General features: G+C 35.1%; 1 protein-coding gene across 6 annotated transcripts in view; it reads right to left on the bottom strand.

The window, feature by feature from the left end:
- The window catches only part of FSTL5 (follistatin like 5), a 380,792-nt gene that overhangs the window by 232,453 nt on the left and 128,387 nt on the right, over window positions 1-19,952 (bottom strand). For 3 of the 6 annotated variants that reach the window (XM_086888378.1, XM_023924904.2, XM_086888377.1), the window contains one exon: window positions 17,477-17,615. In XM_086888378.1, coding sequence (XP_086744504.1) covers window positions 17,477-17,599 — 123 coding nt within the window. In that variant the 5' untranslated portion in view covers window positions 17,600-17,615. Of the gene's footprint in view, window positions 1-17,476; window positions 17,616-18,061; window positions 18,123-18,519; window positions 18,611-19,952 lie in introns of those variants that run through there. The other 3 variants (XM_023924902.2, XM_023924906.2, XM_023924903.2) reach the window with 3 other exon arrangements.

Genomic DNA, 19,952 nt, shown 5'->3' with positions numbered 1-19,952 from the left:
CAGGGACCTAGAAATGTTTAGTTACCATTAACTTAAGCACAAGGGTATTTTATCATCAAACAACTAAAACATAATAAATAATAACAAACACAATAAATAATAATAAACATAATAAATAAGAAATGTGAAATAACAAATAATATGGCTAGTGAAGCATATTTTTGCTGTTCCCTGCAACCTAAAAATCTAAGTCAATGACTCTTTTCTTGGTTTTTTTTTCAAACAAATAAGTATGTCAAAACTCATATTTATCTGGAAAATACATTTTCAAACTTCTCCATGACTACATTAGAAACAGTAGTAAGATATTAAAAAAAAAAAAAAAAAAAAAAAGAAAAAAAAAGAAAAATATCATTATCGGTAAAGGTGATGTACTCGATACATTTTTAGTATTTCCTAAACACAGTGAATGGTATTTCCTTAAATACTTGATATGATGTGCTGAATTGACCAGTATCAATTTTCATGCCATTCTGATTGTCACGCCATACTAAATTTAAAGCAATAATTTTAGTATTACTTAATTTCTTTCACATTTCATTTTACACTATGGTCAGCATTTCATTTAGATGATCTGCCTAGTGCTTTCTTCTAGTCTTCTAAAGGAAAACTGCTTTGAATTTTTATTTTTTATATCTTTAGAAGTCACGGAGCTGTTTTTTTTTAAATAGGCCAGTGTAAACTCAGGGGAATCCTGTTCATGATATGAAGTCTGTGCTTATTAAAATATCAACCAACCACCCAGACTGAGAGTCAAGATGTAGCCAAGCTGTGTTAGCATTCAGACAGTGAAATGTTACGGGCTCCACAGACACAGCTCAGTTCCACAAAACTCACCAGTCTTTTCTCCTTTCTTTAGTTTGAGATCAGAAGAATGGAACTTTTGCCAACAAAGCTGCAATAGATTCTAAAGAATTGATTGCTAGATCAGAGTAGCCTTGCAGGAAAGCAATATTAAAAGTCAAATACTGATATCAAAGGAGAAGAGAAAAACTAATTAGGATGAGAATTACTTTTTTAGGAAGCAGAAAGTGCAACAAAGTTTAGAGTAAAAACAAAATCATTTAGATGAAATTAAAAAAAAAATGCTCCCATTTTAATTTTAAGTTGCTTTTCAAACTAGAAAGAAAGACTTTTTTAGCAGATCACAGACAAACCTTGGTGTGATATTCCTTGGGCCAAGATGCTTGGTAGCAGCAAAGAGCATCCACATAGAAAGAAAAGTCTCTTTGCCTCCAGTTATTTCAAAATTAACCAGTGATTAGACTGGCATAGCACCTCTGAACTCAGAAAATAGCTTTCTGCCTAGAGAAATCTTGCTAGATTAGACTTTTCAACAGAAAACACAGAGTTAAAAACACAAGTTTATATTGAGGGTGAATTAAATACGGATTCCTCCTTAACATGGAAAGATAAATCATGTGAAATATTTTCTGTAGAAAACCACTAAGAAGCAATGAATTATGCTAGTGAGCCAACATGATAAGCACCTATAACTTAGGGAAATTAATGTCAGTTGCTTAGGGAAATAGGAACTCCTCATCCTGATGGGAAACACACAAACAAATGAACAAAAGTTTCGGGTGCTGGAATGGGAGAGAGGTAAACTAGCTTTTTTAACTTTCAGTAAATTAATTGTGCATAATGACATTTATTTCCACCTGCATTTGCACTGTGTGCTAGGCTTTTAATGTTAGTTTGACTGAAAATAACAAAATTCTGCCTATATACTATTAGAAAGTATGCAAATGCACAAGCATCGTGGTATTAAGTAAAACAGACTTTGGTATAAACCCTTGTGTGGAGGACTTTATAAACCCACTATTACACATATTTTTGTTAATTTTCTCCTGTGTTGCATTATGATATATATAAACAAAATATTTTAACATGTTTACAATCAAAAGTTATATATAATTTTTTTTTATAAGAAATTTTATATATGTACACACACATATACATTTATGTAATCATTCTGCCTATATATGTCCTGAATGATTACATGAACTACAGTATTATATTGGTACCTATCGATATGAGCCATCTGTAAACAGAACCAACCATTCTGCATTCTAGGATATTTTTATCAGCTTCAATATAGCAAAATTCTTTTGAATTTAACACTTCCAAACAAATTAATCAGACAGGTTGCATGGCATTTTATGGCCTTGTGTAGCATTAAAGTGTATCAGACTGATAAAATGTATCAATGCACCAGAACATATTAGAACTCTAAAGAAACCTTTCCTGTGTGCCTAAAAAGCTGAATTTAAAGTAAATTTTCGTGGGCACAATATCAGATTTTCTGTTATATCTGTGAATTGAAAAAGATCACAGATGTTTGACCATAAAAATTATTACTGTTGCAAATAATAATTTATAAAGTATTTCCAACATTAATCAAACAAAGCTCTGCAAAAAAACTTATTTAAATATACATAAATGCTTTTCCAATAAAAGCATAAAAAAGTATAAAAGTTCCTTTCCTAGTGCTATTTTCCGTTTTGTCTTAATACACAAACACTATCAACATCTCTTAAAACATTTTGATATCATCATTATTTTGAAATGCCATGTTTGCTAAATAAGGTTGGCATAGTACCAAGTCTTATTTAGAAGGGCTTCACATCAGCAATAACGGGTGTAGAAGAGAAGCATGGTCAAAGGGACTATTAAATTACTGAGAAGGTACAAAGCTGCAAGAAAGAACTCAGCTGATCTGTCAAGGTAGGTGACATTCTAGGACCCAAAAATTCACCAACCACTTAAGAAACAGTAAAGCTCATTTCTTAGGCTCAATTAAATATATATCATATGAATTTTGTTTGTTTTTTCCCTTTTTGAAAGAAAATTACTGTTTATAAACCTTGGATATTGCACAAAGAAACATTCTGACTACCACTTAATTCTGTCTGCATTTTTTTAAAGACAAACTACATAACTGTATTTTGTGCAGAACCTCACTTATGGTCTGCCTGAATCATCTGCTCAGGATCTGGGTATGTGTCTGCCAGAGTGGGCTACTATTTTGTCTTTGGAAAACTCAGACAAAGCCTTCTTTGCCATACTGGCTCTATTTAAAAAGTAGCTGCTGAATTAATCAAATTCCTAAAATAAACAAAGTACTAATTAGTGTAAAGCATATGGTAGATTGTCCTTGACTTGTGACAAACATTTAAATAATTTAATAAACATACACCATTAATTACAGAAGCTGATGAAATAGGGAGTGCAAACTCACTTGCATTTCTAACATTTTATAATGAAAAGCTACCATTAATAAATGACATATAATACAGTATAGTTAAAATGCAGAAAATCAGTTTTGTGTTCATTACCTTTATGGCTAATTCTGCAGCAGGGGTAGTATATAGATAACAATATTAATATATTAATAATATTAATATTATTAATTTCTTCTTATTAATAAACATAGTAGTAATGGATTAAGAGAGGTACCAGAATAGTTGTTATTGTTAAAGCATGTACAAGCTATAGTAGCTGAATTAACATTCTGTTCATTTAAATTAATACAACAACTTTAATTACAAGAAATCTGAATTACAAATGTACAGAAACTTTGTATTCATGGGTGAAATAGCAGCATGGTCACAGGCAGGGAGTACAGGCACACAGACTGCACAAAGCAATCTGGTAAACTATTCTCAGACCCAATTTGATCAATGACGTTAGGCTGAACATTTGTGTTTCAAAGAAGTTTTACAGAATCAGACTTCAGCAGACTCTTAGCAACTGCAGTACAATTGAAATTTAAACTAAAAATGAATGCAAAGCAGAAGCAATGACATTTACATTTGTAAAGCTGTTCTCTAAGCAGCAGTAAGCAAGACCTTGCTTACTATGGTAGGAAGAAAGAATGTGCAAAAAGTGAACCATTTTCCTCTTGCTCTTGTCAGAACACTATTTACTGCAGAAAGCTTTTTAGTTTAATGTTTGCAGCAGGATTCTTGAACTGGTATTCTGCATACACAGCCAGTCTTCTTAGAGATTGCCAGCATTTATAGCAGCAAATTCTGAGAAAATAATATGCCACAGGTTGTTCTGGTATTGATTAAGGCATCACATGAATATAAGATTGCGTGAAGGAAACAAGATGTGAAGCAAGGTTGCTAGGCAAAAATAAGGTGATATATGAAGCTGTTGAAGTTTTCAGAATTAATGGTGTTCTCAGGAATATTACTAAACATTACAGTGTTAATAGTAAGCCTTACAGGCCTGTGGAGAAAACATGATGATGCCTTGAATTTATGAATTATATGAAAGCAACCCAACAGTATTTGGGGAGCCTCAATACAAGAGTGAAATGTTTGCCTTAAAAAACAAAACCTGACCAAGAAATGCCCAACCAGAGAGACAGGAAGGGTAAACTGTGAAATACACAGATTTGGCTCTTGGCTTTGCGATTTAGATCCCTGAGGAATGTGAAGAACAATCATGGCAGACCCAGGAAGGTGAGTTTGAAGTAGTTGTTCCTTTCTGCATGCGGATTACAATCCCTTAAAAGCAAAGGGGAAGCGGAGAACAAATAAAGATAAGAAAAAGTTCATCATCTTGTTTACATCTACATACTCTGAAGGAAAACTACCTCTGAAGGAAAAGACCAAGCTCCAACAAAATGTGTGATTTCTATGGATGAAAAGTGGACGGAAGAAGTTCTACACAAAGATCCACAGGTATTTCCATTCAGGCCTGTCTATGTAAAAGCAAATAACTTAGATGGTTGCAAGAGCATATATTATTCTTAAAGACAGCCTTGGATCATGTAAAGCAGAGCAGACAAAGCCTTTGCCCTGAAGGTGAAACAGTTCGGGGCTAAAAATACTGTCTAAATCCCAATGTTTCTTCAGTACCAACTGAATTGAAGCAGCTTCCTGCTAATGACACAGCAACACTGATTATACCAAATGTATACACCGTGTACTGCATTCCAGGAAATAACATTTCTATCTTAAAACAGGCAGAGTCAGTCAGATTAGTACATTTTCAAAGCAACAATTCCTTTGGGTAGGATTGCTCACAATCCATATAGACACATTTCCAAAACAATGCTAGTGTAAAAAGACCAGCGTGCAGCAAGCTGCAGGAAGCTCCCAAGAGAAATAAGCACCCTATAGGACACAATTCTGATTGCACTTGAAAGGCAGCTGAGTAGTAGTTCAGGGTTTTATCTTTAAGTTCAAGGATTCTTATTTCACTAAGTTGTTGGGGCTTAGCAGTACTATCATATTTTGCTTGTTTGTTTTGTTTCCTATGTAAGACCTTGTCCAAGAGGAATCCTAATGATTCTACAGGCCCAATGAAACTGTAATGGAAAGTCAGATATATATATTCCTTCACTTTACTGAAGCAGAGAAAGGCCTGTTTTCCAAATCTTGTCATTTTTTCCACAACGAAAAAAAAATCTAATAAAATCTACCTGCTGGATTTAAGGATTAATTCTTCCATTGGCTGTAACCCTTCTATCCATACATCTCATTATCATTTATTGCCCTAGAACTAGTCACAGTCCTGAGCTGAACAGGAAAAAAAGTCACAATAGAACATGCACAGAAGGTTACTCTGCACAGTGTTCTTAGGCAGTTCACTCTTATAGAAATAAAGTGTAACTATAGCTTCTTTAATATGATGTCTTCATACTTTGTTCTTTGATGACAGACCAAACACATTCAAAATTTATAAGCAGTTCCACAGCACATGACAGAAGAACATTCTACCAATTTTAAACTGCTGTGCAGCGTTGCTGTTTTTATAACACTTTAAGCACTAAGATGCTTAATGCATGGTTTAAGCAGCAGCAGCAGTGTATACTTTTGCATTAAAACATGTACTACTATAAAACAAAACCACTTATATACTGAAGATTTTACAAGCCAATTTATGTCACTAAATCCAGGCTACAGCTCTCCTTAGCAAAGCTGGAAGAGCTACATAAATAATGACTTAACGGAAGTAATTACTGATACTTGTGCATATTTTGCATTAAACTTTATATGCTCAGACACTCAGTATAGTATTACTTTCCCATGTACAGATAGAATAAGATGTAGTTTCTTCAAGCCTACCAAGAAAGGAATGCAATAACACAGGACAGATGGTGAGGTGCTGCAGATGAATGTACTTATCTGATATAGCTCAGAATCATATTCAGTGTATATATATTTATTTCGCAATTATCTGAGAACACTCTAGATTTGAATAGGCAAAGAAGGGGGAAAGAGATCTCCAAGAAGCATACTTCAGCATACTGAATTATCCCTGGAAATTCTAGGATACAGTATTTAATGGGTATTCTATTACCTTCCCTTTTACATGAGTTCCTAAAGCTCCAGGTGCCCTCACAATTACTGAACAGTAGTATATTTCCTGAAAATATAGTGCTACTTAAAAAAAAAAAAGGAAGCTACTACATATGAATCTTAGCCACAGAATTCCCAGTGACATTAATGGAAGTAATTTGCCTTAAATCACTATTCATTTTTCTTTTTAAATTTCAGAGGTGGTTTTAAGTGTAATTTTCTAAAACCACATAATGTATTTTGCTTTTTATTATTCGGTCTGAGGCTCATTCAGATCTTATTTTCCTTCTTGGCAAATTTTTGTACAGATAGAAGAAAATCTACAGGAAGAATGACAATTAGGGAGTACAGATATGAGAGCATAAACATCAATTACCGTCTTACAACACAGGAATGCAAGTAATATTTAGTCTGCATTAAGACATAATTATGGGTAAAATTGTAGTCTATCTACCAGAATTGATTAAAACCAGCATGCTAAGACATTGCTAGATTACAAACAGATCGTTTCTACCATTCATCTTATAGGGCAGATAAGGTAGTGTAGCAAACCAAAAGAGAAGTTCATGGTACGAATATTAATCAATTGCAACTGCCCTTTTGTAAAGTGTTCAACTCTATGTTTGAGGAATATATTCATTTAAACCAGAGATCTGATGAAAGTTTGTATCATATTACCGACCATTTGGCATTTAGGAAACTAGAAAGTAAAATTAAGATCATATTTCCTTCTACTGAATCTTAGAAATTTCAGGATTAACTCAGTATTTGATTGGTGAATTCCAACTTATTCTTCAAAATGAATTATGAAGTGCAGGTGTATATTCTGCAGATATGCTAATAATTGATTACAGCTTTCCTACTGTGCAGTAGGCAATGTACCGTAAATGTTTTAGTTATTTTCTCCAGGCATTCATGTTAGAAACAATTAGCTTAAAAAAATAATGTTGCAGAGAGCTGAAATAACAATCTAGTAAATAGCTGAAGTTCTAATCTAATTGATAATTATGATTGTATTTCTAATTACAGTTCCTTTGCATATATATATATAATAGTATAATATAATAATACTATAATATCTATATCTATATATGACCTCTATTTTATTTCCCTTAGACTGATACAAGTAAACAAAAATAAAATAGGGCTTGTTATGAATAATAAACTTCAAATAATGTCTTGCAAATATTTCCTTGTACCAAGCCAATGAGTTTGCATTTATTCCATCTAATGATGGAGTAGTTCCCAGGAAGCAGTCACTGCCAAAACAAGACAGATTAATCCAAATGGTAAGCTCTGTTCTATACTAATTGCTAATAATAATAACCCATAAAAAGAAATCTTTGAAAATATCAAGGTATAGAAAATACTAAAAGATTCAGTAATTTCTTTGAAAGGCATGCTTTCCTCATGCCTCACTTAGAGTTTGAATGAAACAATGAAATAAATAGATGAGCTTTATATGGAAAGTCAGACTGACCAATGCAATGGTTTCTCAGACCTTTATAAAACATACCACGAATTATCTGTTGCAGTGGGATTAGTCCTTTACAGTTTTGGGGATCAGCTTATTGCAATAGAGTAGTTACTATTAATTTCAGAATTGTAGCATCAAATTATGTAATAATAAATAATGACACATATACCAACAAGTTGAATACTTTCCATTAAGACAATGTAATATTAGTACTTTTATTTCTTGCATGCTTGTCATACTGATGTATGACAATAATCTTCAGGTAATAGTAATAGAAAGTAATGGCATTTTCATGAAACATTAGTGAAATAAAAATTCCACTGATGCTTCAAGAGAGTGATAGTCCTTACTTGTCCCTAGAAAACAGACTTAAATTATAGGCTGTTTATTCCAGGTTACATAACCAGAGTTACAAGCAATCCATGAAACAAATGACTAATAATTTTTATTTTGTTTGTTTTCATTGGAAGAAGTGGCACAGAACAAGCTTGTTAGACTTTTCTTACTTAAAATACTATTTTTTTAGAATGCATTGAGCAGGTGAATTCAATTCCATAAAGTTGTTTGAGAGAACTGACAATGAACATTAAGCAGATGGTATTAATATTATGCAATTTTATAGAAATATTTATTGCTATTAAATTTAGTTCACATGTACCCTTCATACACTGCATTGTTTACACATTGTGCTCATTTATAGAAATGGTGTGAATGCAGTTGAGCATAGTTAACAAAGTCCATTAAATAAAAATTTAAAATTTCAAAAATTTAAAAGATGTGTCAAGTGAAACAAAAATCTCTTACTCATCTCTTGCATCTCATGAGGCCTCACCTCAAGTACTGTGCTCACTTCTGGGATACCCAGCATATGTACATGGACCTGCTGGAGTGAGTTCAGGGGAGGGCCACAAAGATGCTCAGAGGATTGAAGCACCTCTCCTGTGAACACAGTGAGACTTGGGGTTCTTCACCCCTCAGAAGAGAAGGCAGGGGGGTGGCAACTAGCTGATCTTTAAGATACATTCAAGGCCAAACCATTCTGTGATTCTGTGAGCAATTTTAATGAAGTCAAATAGCAACAGTTTTGTATTAGTATAGTTTGGGAGACCTTTGTTTTGAATGTTTTTAGGCATTAGGCATTAAGCTTCCATGTTCTTAACACTATAGTTATTTAGCTGTAGTTGTATCAATGCATAACAAGAAAAAAGATGTAACTAGACATCTTTTCATCAGGTTATCGTTAAGATCTCCATTTTCTTTGTGTCAGGCCTAAGCACAGATACCAAAACCTTTAATGTTTTCAATGGGTATCCTATCCTTTAGCCTAATTTTTTTGAAAGGATACTGGTTTTTCGGGTTTTTTGGGGGGTTTATTTGTTTGTTTGTTTGTTTGTTTTTTGTTGTTACCAATGCTGCTGTTTGGGTTTCCTACATAATGGAAAAAAAAATCTGAAAGACATCACATTCCCTTAGATCATGGTTGAAGGCATTTGAGTATTCTGATGGATGTAGTGTTCTTGTCTAGTATGATTTACCATTGAATCAGTTATCAGGAAAAAATATAATGCCCTGAGCTGTGCTACTTATATGATCCCACCAGCAATTATAAAAGAGAAAATGTAACATGTCATAATAACTACTGTGATTTAGCAGTCACCTTAGCCAGACCTGAAGTCATTTTAAGGTAAGCATAGCCTGTTGCAGTAAGTTCACAAGGTAAGAGGGCTTTTTTACTGCTATTTTGCTTTATAAAAAATGGGGATGAAGTCACAGAGTTTTCCAGTTACAAAATTCTCAAAAGGAAAGGCTGCTGAAGAAAGCCAAATCAAATTCACCTAAACCCAATATACATAAACACAGATCAATGCTTCTTACCATGCCTCCTTGAAAGGATTTCAAATTAAAAAGATTTAAGCCAATCAAGATAACAAATGCTAAGAAATTGCTTAGATATTATGACAGTAAATATTTGTACTGCAAGATTAAAACGCCATGGTTCACAGGAAGCACAGATGGGTTGTTTAGCCTGACATCTTGGTAACATAAAATCAGAACAGTGGGCTACTGTAAAAGAAAAAAGAAAAAGGTATTATACTGTTTCATTAAATATGATTTTACCTAAAAAAAAACCAATTTGTGCTCCCACTGCACATCACATACTTAGTAAAATTAGCACAGTTCAAAATAAAAACTGAAAACATAGGTAGAAAAAAGTAAGCAATGAAGAAGAAAGTGTTAAAAATAATGATATATTTTCCCAATCCTAAAAGGAGATAATTTATTCTGAACTTCTTTCCTACCACACAAAGTATAGGAATAAAACTATTAAGGATATTTTAAAATTTGGATATTGAAAAGAAACATGGATGCAAAACTCAATAATAAGCCCATCTAACTGAGGCAAATTTAAAAGGAGTCTAATAGTGCACAAATATTGTGATTTGATTTTATACTAAAGCCCAATGTAAGGAAGAGTTTTCTTTCTTTATTTTATATATACCAGTGTTACACTTCCTCAGTTGGGAATACATCACTGTATATTAATGTTTAAAATAGTAGTGGGTTGACCCTGGCCGGATGGCAGCGCCCACCAAAGCTGCTCTCTCACTCCCCTCCACAAGTGGACTGCAGGGAGAAAATATAATGAAAGGTTGATGAGTTAAGGACTGGGAGAGATCACTCACCAAATACTAGCACAGGCAAAGCAGACTAGAATTAGAGATATTAACTGAATTTATTGCTACCAAAATTGGAGCAGGATTATACACAGTAAAATAAGACCTTAAAAACACCTTCCCCCCACTCCTCCCTCCTTCCTGAGTTCTACCTCTTCTGCCCCAGCAGTGCAGGGAGATGGAGAACAAGGGTTTTGGTCAGCTCATCCCACACTGCTCCTGCCATTGCTACAGGAGAGAAGCCCTTCCCGTGCTTCAGCATGGGGTCCCTCCCCTGGGAGACAGTCCTTCATTAAGTTCTCCAAACTGAATCCATCCCTCCTGCAACACTTCTCCACAAAATGCTGCTGTTGTAACATGGGTGACTCTTCCACAGGATGTAGTCCTTCAGGAACATACTGCTCCAACTTGGGCTCCCCACAGGGTCACAAGTCCCACCAGGAAACCTGCTCCATGCTCTGCATGGGTTTGCAGGTCCCTGCCAGCCTCCTTTCAGGCATCCACCTGCATTGGTGTGGGTCTCCTTCACAGGCTGCAGGTGCATCTCTGCATTCTCATGGGGGGCACAGCTGCTTCACCATGGGCTGCAGGAGAATCTCTGCTGGGGCACTCAGAACACCTCCTCCCTCTCCTTCTGCAGAGACACTGGTGTCTGCAGAGCTGTTCCTCTCACTTATTTTCATTCCTCTCTTTGCTTAGTGCACTTATACCTGCACAATAACTTTCCTTCCTTCTTAAATATCTTATCCCAGGTCTTAGCACCATTTCTGGTTGGCTCAGCCTTGGTCAGCAGTGAGTCTATCCTGGAACCAGCTGACATTGGCTGCTGGACAAAGGAGGCCTCTGGCAGTTTCTCACAGAAGCCACCCTTGCAGCCCCCCTGCTAGGAAAACCAGGTCACACGAACCCAACACAAAATCCAGTGCTTAAACTACATAATTATTTTCATTTAAAAACAGAATTTAAATAGATAACTAGGTAAGAGGTGAAAAATAAATCACAAACTAAGTTGATCATTACTTAGTTAATTTTTTTAAAAAAACAATCTGGGGTACAGCTCAGTTTGTCTGCATACCAACAAAACTGTTATACACCATATTTATTACTTAATATAATTTTATATTGACTTTTGCATATTATTTCTCACATTATAAGCATTGCCTATGCCACAGGATATCACTTTCATTATAACAAATAAAGATAATAAAGGTTAATACAGACAATAAAAGTCTACATTTTCTAGGTAATAAAGAGAGGTATTAAATCCATGGGGGAACTGACCGAGAAAAAAAAACAACAAATTAAAGTATTTGTCTGACAGAAAAAAAATAAAGAGATGGATTTAAATTACAGAGTAGTCTTGAGGACCTGAAGAATAAGAGGCAACAAGGAACCTATGGAAAAGAGCCAGATTTCATAAACACATACTTGAAGTATTTGGCCTCTTTCATGATCTTAGAAATCCACACTGCACAAATTTAAACAGGTGCAAATCATGTCAAGTAATATATCACAAAAATCTCTCCTGGCTTTGTTTTGCTATTACTGCAATTGCAGTTTGTGATGACAATTTGCCATCATAATAGAATATGAAAAACATGCTAATCAAGAATCTGAAATGATAACTGATACAGATTGTGTTTGCATTGAACCTCAAATACCAGAAAGGTAAAAAAACATTTATTATCTATAGGAGGGTAACTGTATCTTCCTAGGATTCAATATGAGAAGGCCAAGCTGACTACTGGAGAAGATAATTACATTGCCTTCCTATACCATGTTGTATTTTATTCTTTGTTGCCAACCTGGCATGCAAAATTTAAAAAAAAAAACAATGTTAATCAAAAGGTAGATAATAACACATATGAATCTCATCATTTCTAAAAATATTTGGTAGAAATTAATCTTTTCCACAGTGATGATGTTCAGTAACAAGAAAAAAGATAGGTACAGCAAAAGGTTCAGCCCAGTAGTTAAGATGCACCTTTGCTCCCTGACTGACCCTCTTGATTTGACTACCAGTTTATAGATAGTCATTGCTAGTAAGTACCAGCAGGCATCTTGAAAGGAGGCATCAACCTTGCCTTAATTCCAGATTTTGACACTCCACTCCCCAGTGACTGACTAGTTGGAAGAAAGATTATAGAAGAAATTTTACAGGGAGATTTTAGAAGCAACTTACCTAAGACGTAAAAAATGCTTTGAGCATGTAGTGAGAGATAGCAAAAATAAAATGTTTAATTTTAACATTAATGTCTAATGTCTAAAATGTCTAATTTTAATTTAATTTTTGATATTAGCTTATTAATGCACAGTGATTGTAATGGTGTTAAAAAAATAAATTTACCCATGCTTTTTTAATGCTATTGCCCACAGGAAAAATCAGATTAGATTGCTGAATCCTCTCCTTTTCCTGAGAAAAGGAAAATAAAATAAAACTTAAACAAAAAACAAAGGCTTCTTGACTGTACTTACAAGTGAGTAAGGAAAAAAAAAAGTAAAAATGAGTCTTGCAACTTCTAATCCTGGAATTTTCATAGGACATAGATTCTGTGCTCATGGAAGCTCCCAGTGAAGAACATTCTCATGTTACTTTAGAGCACTGACATGACAGGAAAAGCTCTTAGTCCTCAGGATTCACTGCTCATCTTCAATAGACTTTTTTCCCTTCTCTCTCTCTAGGACAGAGGATTTTAGAGGATCAAATTTTATGACTTTTCAGATCCTGCAAGTAAACAGATTTTCCAGATAGACACTGTGAACTATAAATCTTAGGTTGTTTGGAGACCAGACAGCACAGGGAAGCGCAGGCTATTTTTGAATCTGGAGTACTATTTTCCACACATTTCTTTCTTGGCCACAACATCCTAAATGACAATAAAATCATTGAGCACTCAGCCTGTCTATATTTTACAGGCATTTCAGTGCTCTTAGTAGAGAGAGAAAATTTTATAAGCTTTGGGCAAAAACCTAAAAGTCGTACACGGGGTTTTTTTCTGTGGTTTGTGCTCATGCATTCAAATTTGCTTTTACTAACCTGGGATAGAAGTTTACGTACTTCTGTTGCTTTGTTTAATTCAGACAAAGTCTTTATTGCTTAAACGTTTTTAAAATCGATCTAATTCTAATGTAACCTAAACCCCTCTAAACTGACCTAGTCCTGAGCCCTAATTTAATGTGAATCAGGGTTGAACTGATGGATTTAGCAGCTAATAGCAACAGTAAGAAGGGAAGGAGAGAGGAAATGGGGAGAGAGGCAGATTTTTTACAGTAAGTTAAAAGAAATATTTTAGTCTGGAGAAATATCACAGACGAGAGTGAGGATTGCACAGCTGAGTCACTTAGCCCTTTCGTAAAACCAGATGAAATCAGGACAAGGCTGGAAAGAAGTTTGAATCAACAGATCAGCAGGAGCCAGTGAAAGCTGGCACACCCCTTTGCTGTATCCTCCGTATGCTCCTGCTCAGCTGAATAGAAGCTCTTTTCTGCTGGACCATCCTGCGCAGGCCAAGGCCAAGGCTGAGGCTCAGGCTGAACTCTGACTTCCCTGGATTCTCCTCTCTCTCTGTTCCCAGGCTCCCCAAAGCCCACCCCCAGCCATGCTGTCAGGGCAGTGCTGGCTCCCAGTGAGGGGTTAGCCCTGACTATTGGGAACATGATTGTCCTGACCTCGAAAGGTCAGCATTGGGCTGAAGTAAAAGGAGTCCAAAAAACAAGCACTAAGTTACATCTTCACCCACTGTCCCTTGAGACTAAAACTGAACTGAACCTGTGATGAGATCATTAACAACGAGGCACTGTCATCAGTATAATTCTCTCCTAAACCATGTGAAGCACCTGGCTTGCCAAGGAGGGCTGTGTTAGATACGCAGAGTTGGCATGCTCTGGAGCATACATATGGATGTACAGGCTATATTCCATATTTCTTAGCGTCTGACAGGGAATCGGCAGCCAACTGTTGCCATTCTGTTGGCTGCCACCTGCCTGTTTATACCTGGAAATCTCAGAGCACACACTTTTTCACTGAAGATATTGCATAAACATTGGTCTCTGTCAGAGGCATGCAAATGACAAGGAGAAAATTCATTAGGATGCTAAAACTACTTCCTAACAATATCAGGTGGGAACCTAGGTATTAACAAATTGCTCACAATACTTCAGCAGCAATGCAAGAAGACTCCCAAATGGAAAGTACCTTACAAACTTTTCCAGTGTTTTGACAAATGAAGAACCAAGGATTACCTGGCTTAACAAGAAATTCACGTGCTGTTCAGACACAGCCCAGCACGTTTCAGCATAGCCACATAAATGTAAGCCGTGGCAGTTAAACAAGGGAAGGGGACTGAAAACAACTTTGCTGTTTTGTAATAATTTTTGTGCTTTGTAATAATCTTTCTCAGTTCTGTTTCAAGAAAACTCATCTCTTCCTGGGTTTGAATATTTCACATATAAACAATGCAGTCAAAAATTTGATCTTCATTACCATCATAACAGCTGTGATAATGAACATTACTATAATTAATGGTGTATTATAATGAAGTACAGACTCAAAGAGTATTAGGACCTCTGGAGGTCACCCTGTCATATCTCCCTGCTCAAGCACGGTCACCCACAACAGGCTGTCCTGGACCATGTCCAGACAGTTTTTAAATATCTGCAAAGATGAAGACTCAGCCTCTCTGGGTAATCTGTTCCTGTGCACAAAGTGAAATAATATTTTCTTATGCATATTTTTTTCCCTATTTATAAAGTTTTTTTCCATAGTAATGCTATTCTTATGGTTTCAGATTATCATATATATAGACTAAATTCCTATTTGTAATTTCTATGCATGAGAAGCTGAAATCATTCATAATCCCTTTTAAAACAACACAACCTTTATGATATAAATACCTGTTTCCACCACGAACACACTCATTATTTCAAGATAATACGTAAGTACCAATAGGATTGTTTTTCCCTGCAGGTTGACATTTGAAGTTGCTCTAGTTGGACTATTGTTCAAGTCAGATAAATTCCCCTTTATCAGAGCAAGTGATTAATCTTCTTTTTTTTTTTATCTCTGCACACATAAACTTGCATACATATTGCCTGATCAAAGAAAAAATATAACTGCATATATTCATTATCACCTGTTTGTAGTAAGTATTCTATCAGCATAACTTAATCTAAGCACTTGATTTATTAAGTGTGTGATTGAAGTAGAATGTTTCTTTTACTATATTATTTACATTTTGCGTATCTGTGCCAAAGTTGGTTTTTAAAATTGACTTTAGAAAAGTTTTACACTCCTAGATTTTTTTAGTAGAAACATATGTCCCTAATACCAAAAGTTGAACTATACTAAAACATTTTTTATCTAGACATGTTGCCTAAGAAAAAAACCCACCATATTTTTCAATACAATCTTTCATATCAAGTTTTAATTATTTTTATGTTTTTTGCATATGTCTATGTGTGATTCCCCCAATATTAAACTTTAAAAGTTTTTGACAGCCTATTCCAATAATTATATGAGAGTTGTCAGTATGTTTAAAGTATAATTAAGAAATGCCAACATATGAATAGTTCCACATATATTAATTAAGATCAGAGACCATTTAACCTCAGAATACCCCATATTTTGTCCTTCATTGTTCTCAGAGTTTTCATGGTTTTGTGGTTTCTCTCTCTCATGGTTTGTTCCATGGTTTCATTACTAGTCTCTCTCTTCCTTCTAGATTTCAAAGTCTTTTTCTTGTGCTATTTTATTTTAGTTTTCTTACAGCTGTCAAATGGAAATAAAGTGATGAGACAAAGTTTTGAATAACACTCAGCATAAAAACTGTGTACTGATACAGTTCTTTATTTCCTTGACTGTGGCCTGATTCAGTTCTTATTCTGATTGAGAACATTCCCTAGAGGGTATATAATTGTATAATTTTAAGAATTTATTTTCCATCTGTTAAGAAACTTTTTGTATTTAATCTACATAGCATGCATTAATTAGCTACTAGGCAAGTGTTTTACTTGTTTGGGAACTCATGTTGTCAGATCCTCCTTTTATGCTGAGAAAGAAACACACAATATTGGGTCTTTTCATTAAAATGAGGACCAAAAGGAAATATTTTTCGTACTTTACAAGAAGTATTGAGAAATAAAACCAGCAGTATCTTTAAACATTAGTAGTAACTAACATTTAGAATTTCTGGCTATAATTCAGACCTTTTACTTGTAGCACAAAAACTCAGAAGAGTGACATTTTTTATGATCTCTGTTGGCCTGACTGTAGTTCTTAAGGTGCTTCAGATGTTGCTCCCATGACGACCTTGCCATGAACATCTCTCTATTTGTGTTTGTTGAATTTGGTTTTTGTAATACTTAAGGAATTAAGTTGATCAGATCTATGCTAACTTTAGACAGCCCATGAGAATATTACAGCCCTTTTCCTTGCTTTACAGAACCAGAAGTTTCCCTTTTAACTACCAGAAGAAGGACAGGATTTTTTACCTGAAAACTGTTTTGGAAGTCCTGGATTCATGACAAAGGAGCAATAGGTGGGCAAAATTTTAATGGCGTGCACTAGTTGAATAGTACATGTAACTCAGAAAAGATCTCCACTATGTCATGGTCCAAAACTGCTAAATTCAGCAAGCACTGGGAGCATCTACCTCTTGCAAACAAGTTTCTGTTCATCAGTTAACTTTGACACCATTCTTCTTTGATGGGCAGTTTCCCTGTTTGCTGCCTGGACTGAAATTTACTAAGGACTGGGACAGGTCATTGCCTTAAGAAGATGCTGACAGTTGTTTTAAGAGAATGCCTCTCATAACTCTCCCTCTGAGTTTCAGTTGATATAACCAATCTCTAGTTTCTGAAGCTAAAACAGATCTTATCTCAATCTCTTTGAAAAAGTTAATTTCTTAATAACTCCACTACTCCAATAAACACAAAAAATACAAGGCTGGAGTGTAATTTATCCCTTGACCATGGAAGAAATCGAAGAACTATTAGAGAATAATCCATACCTTGTGCCGTAATCTTACTAGGGGCTGATAGGGCCTAAAGTCGTATCCTTCCTTGACTGGCCACCCATCTGCTCCCAGCAAAATGCATCCAAGAAGTAAAAGAGCAGACCACCACATAAACATCTTTACAGGTCTGTTCCTGTGAAAATAAAATGTACAAGTTCAGAGATGCAGAGTTACTTTAGCATAAACCATATAATAAAGGTTTACAATACTGATAATCCAATTGTGGACTTGAATAAATCTAGGAAAATCAATCTGTCACAACAGCAAAGAGAAAAAATGGTAGTAGTATTTGGGACAGCAGTATCAATTTGGTTGTGCTGAACTGAGAAGTTTCTCATCACTATTCAGTACTCATATGAGGGAGTCACAGAGGAAACAACCACAAAAAGTCAAAGAAAAGATAGAACAAGAGAAAAGCAGTGGTGAAAAATTCTCAAATGAAAGAAAAAAATTATCATCATTCACATGTTCATCAACTTTTTATTTTAAATGTGGTCTCTTGCGAGGCAGTGTTCACAACCTAAGAGCCTATAATAATCATACATGCATATTTATAGATACATATGGCATGAGAGTTACCTTATATGGTTCCTAATTGATGTACACATGCACATTACATAAGTGGTTTCAGAACCTATTAGAGATATGCAATATTCATTATTGATATTCAGCATTTGTGTTGAAACCATCTAGTTAAACAGACAACACAGCAAACCAATCTTCATTACTTCAAGATATTCCCAAGTCAGTCTGCTCAGTCTTTATTATTTAGTCCTGCATTATGGGACAGAGATGAGCCACTTTCATGCATGAGTGGTTTTTTTTTCCCCTTTCCACTTTGCTTTTAGTTCACTTACCCTGACAATGTAGAAGCCTCTGATAAGAATCAAGATATACAGGAATGAGTACAAAACATCATAAGTGTGCCCTAGGAGCCCAGATTGTGCTCCGAGTTTTCAAGTCTTGCCTGACATTTTCTTTTCTATGGGAAATCATCTGAGCATAAAATGTGAACAAATTTGGGATCACTTATTAACCTGTATCATTTAGAGTCATGCTCCTGGCAATACTGTTACACACGCTGTGGTTTTGATTCCTATCATTCTTCACATAGCAGTAGTCTTCACAGTCACCTGAAGGCAGAGAGACTGAATAGAATTAATTCCTGTGGAGTTCTCAAATGTAGTAAATGTACTCTGCTCTTACCTCTATTCACAGTCTCAGTAACAGATCCTACTTAAATCTGCTACCCTTCTTTGGGGACTACTCTACCAAACTTGGTAAAACCATTTAAAGGTCTGTTTCATCCTCATTCCAGCTGATTTTTACCAGCCTGCCTCGCCTTCACACTTGTAATTCAAACAAAAACTCAACATTAATACATCATATTACTTTGACATCACTTACCTTTTGTTCCACCAAACCCAATCTCATTCTGGGTCTCCCTATTAATCAAACTTAACATTTTGTCTCATTTATCATTACTTATTCCAACAGTTTCCACTTCAATTACCTTTCTTTGGCGCTCCAGCTTTTCTAATATGCATAGTCAAAGTATCTCTCTTAGGAGAGCTTGCATAGAATACATTAAGCAGAGAATTATTAGAAACACAGAAAACAAGCTCCATTACAGAGAGATATTTTACATAAATAACTTGAGGCTTGTTCTTTTACACCTGTTTGGTAACAGGATATTATAGTGAGGATAGGAAATGACACAGTGAAATTTTCTTCTTGAGTTCCCCTCACACTTCCATTAAAACAGAAGGGCTAATCAGATATTCTGGTGGACCTATGCTATGAGATTATTACAACTAATCTAGTTTACTGATGGGAAACACCAAAAGATTGTTTCAGAGCTCTGAGGATTCAAGTACATTATGGCATGGCATTTTCGTCCACTGATTCTGTGTTAGTTCTCAGTATCACTGTTACTGGAAAAGTAAGTCCATTAAAAAAATAAAAAAAACCAAAAACATAACAAAACAAAAAAAAAAAAAGCAAAAGAAATACGGAAAATCAGAATCTTGATTTTTAATCTCAAATAAAACACTTTTCTATGTGTGTTTGCTGATTTATTTTTTTTTTTTAAATACTTAATTATTGACTTCTAAGGTCAGAATCAGATTAGTTTAGCACTTGTGGATGCTAAGACTAGCTATGCATGGTTAACATTTGTCCCCTTTGTGCACTTCTGGAATACCTCTCTGCAGAATGAAAATTTGGTTGGAAAACAGTCATTTCACAGAAGGCTGTAAGAGCAGCCACACTCCACCACCCTCCCACAAACTGAATATATTTTAGTCTCATGTCGTGTAAAAGAATAGAGCCCTTATAGTGTTGAAAATTGTTTGACCTTGAAAGGCTTATGCCTTGTACTTGTACAGAAGAAGAGAAAATTATTACATGCTCAGTTTCTGACTTCATTGCCTGGGACTTGGATGAACACTTACAACACAAATTTAAAAAG

The sequence above is a fragment of the Cyanistes caeruleus genome, chromosome 5 (genome assembly GCF_971803275.1).
Source record: "Cyanistes caeruleus chromosome 5, bCyaCae1.hap1.1, whole genome shotgun sequence".
Lineage (NCBI taxonomy): Eukaryota > Metazoa > Chordata > Aves > Passeriformes > Paridae > Cyanistes > Cyanistes caeruleus.
This window is presented reverse-complemented; position numbering and strand designations above follow the sequence as displayed.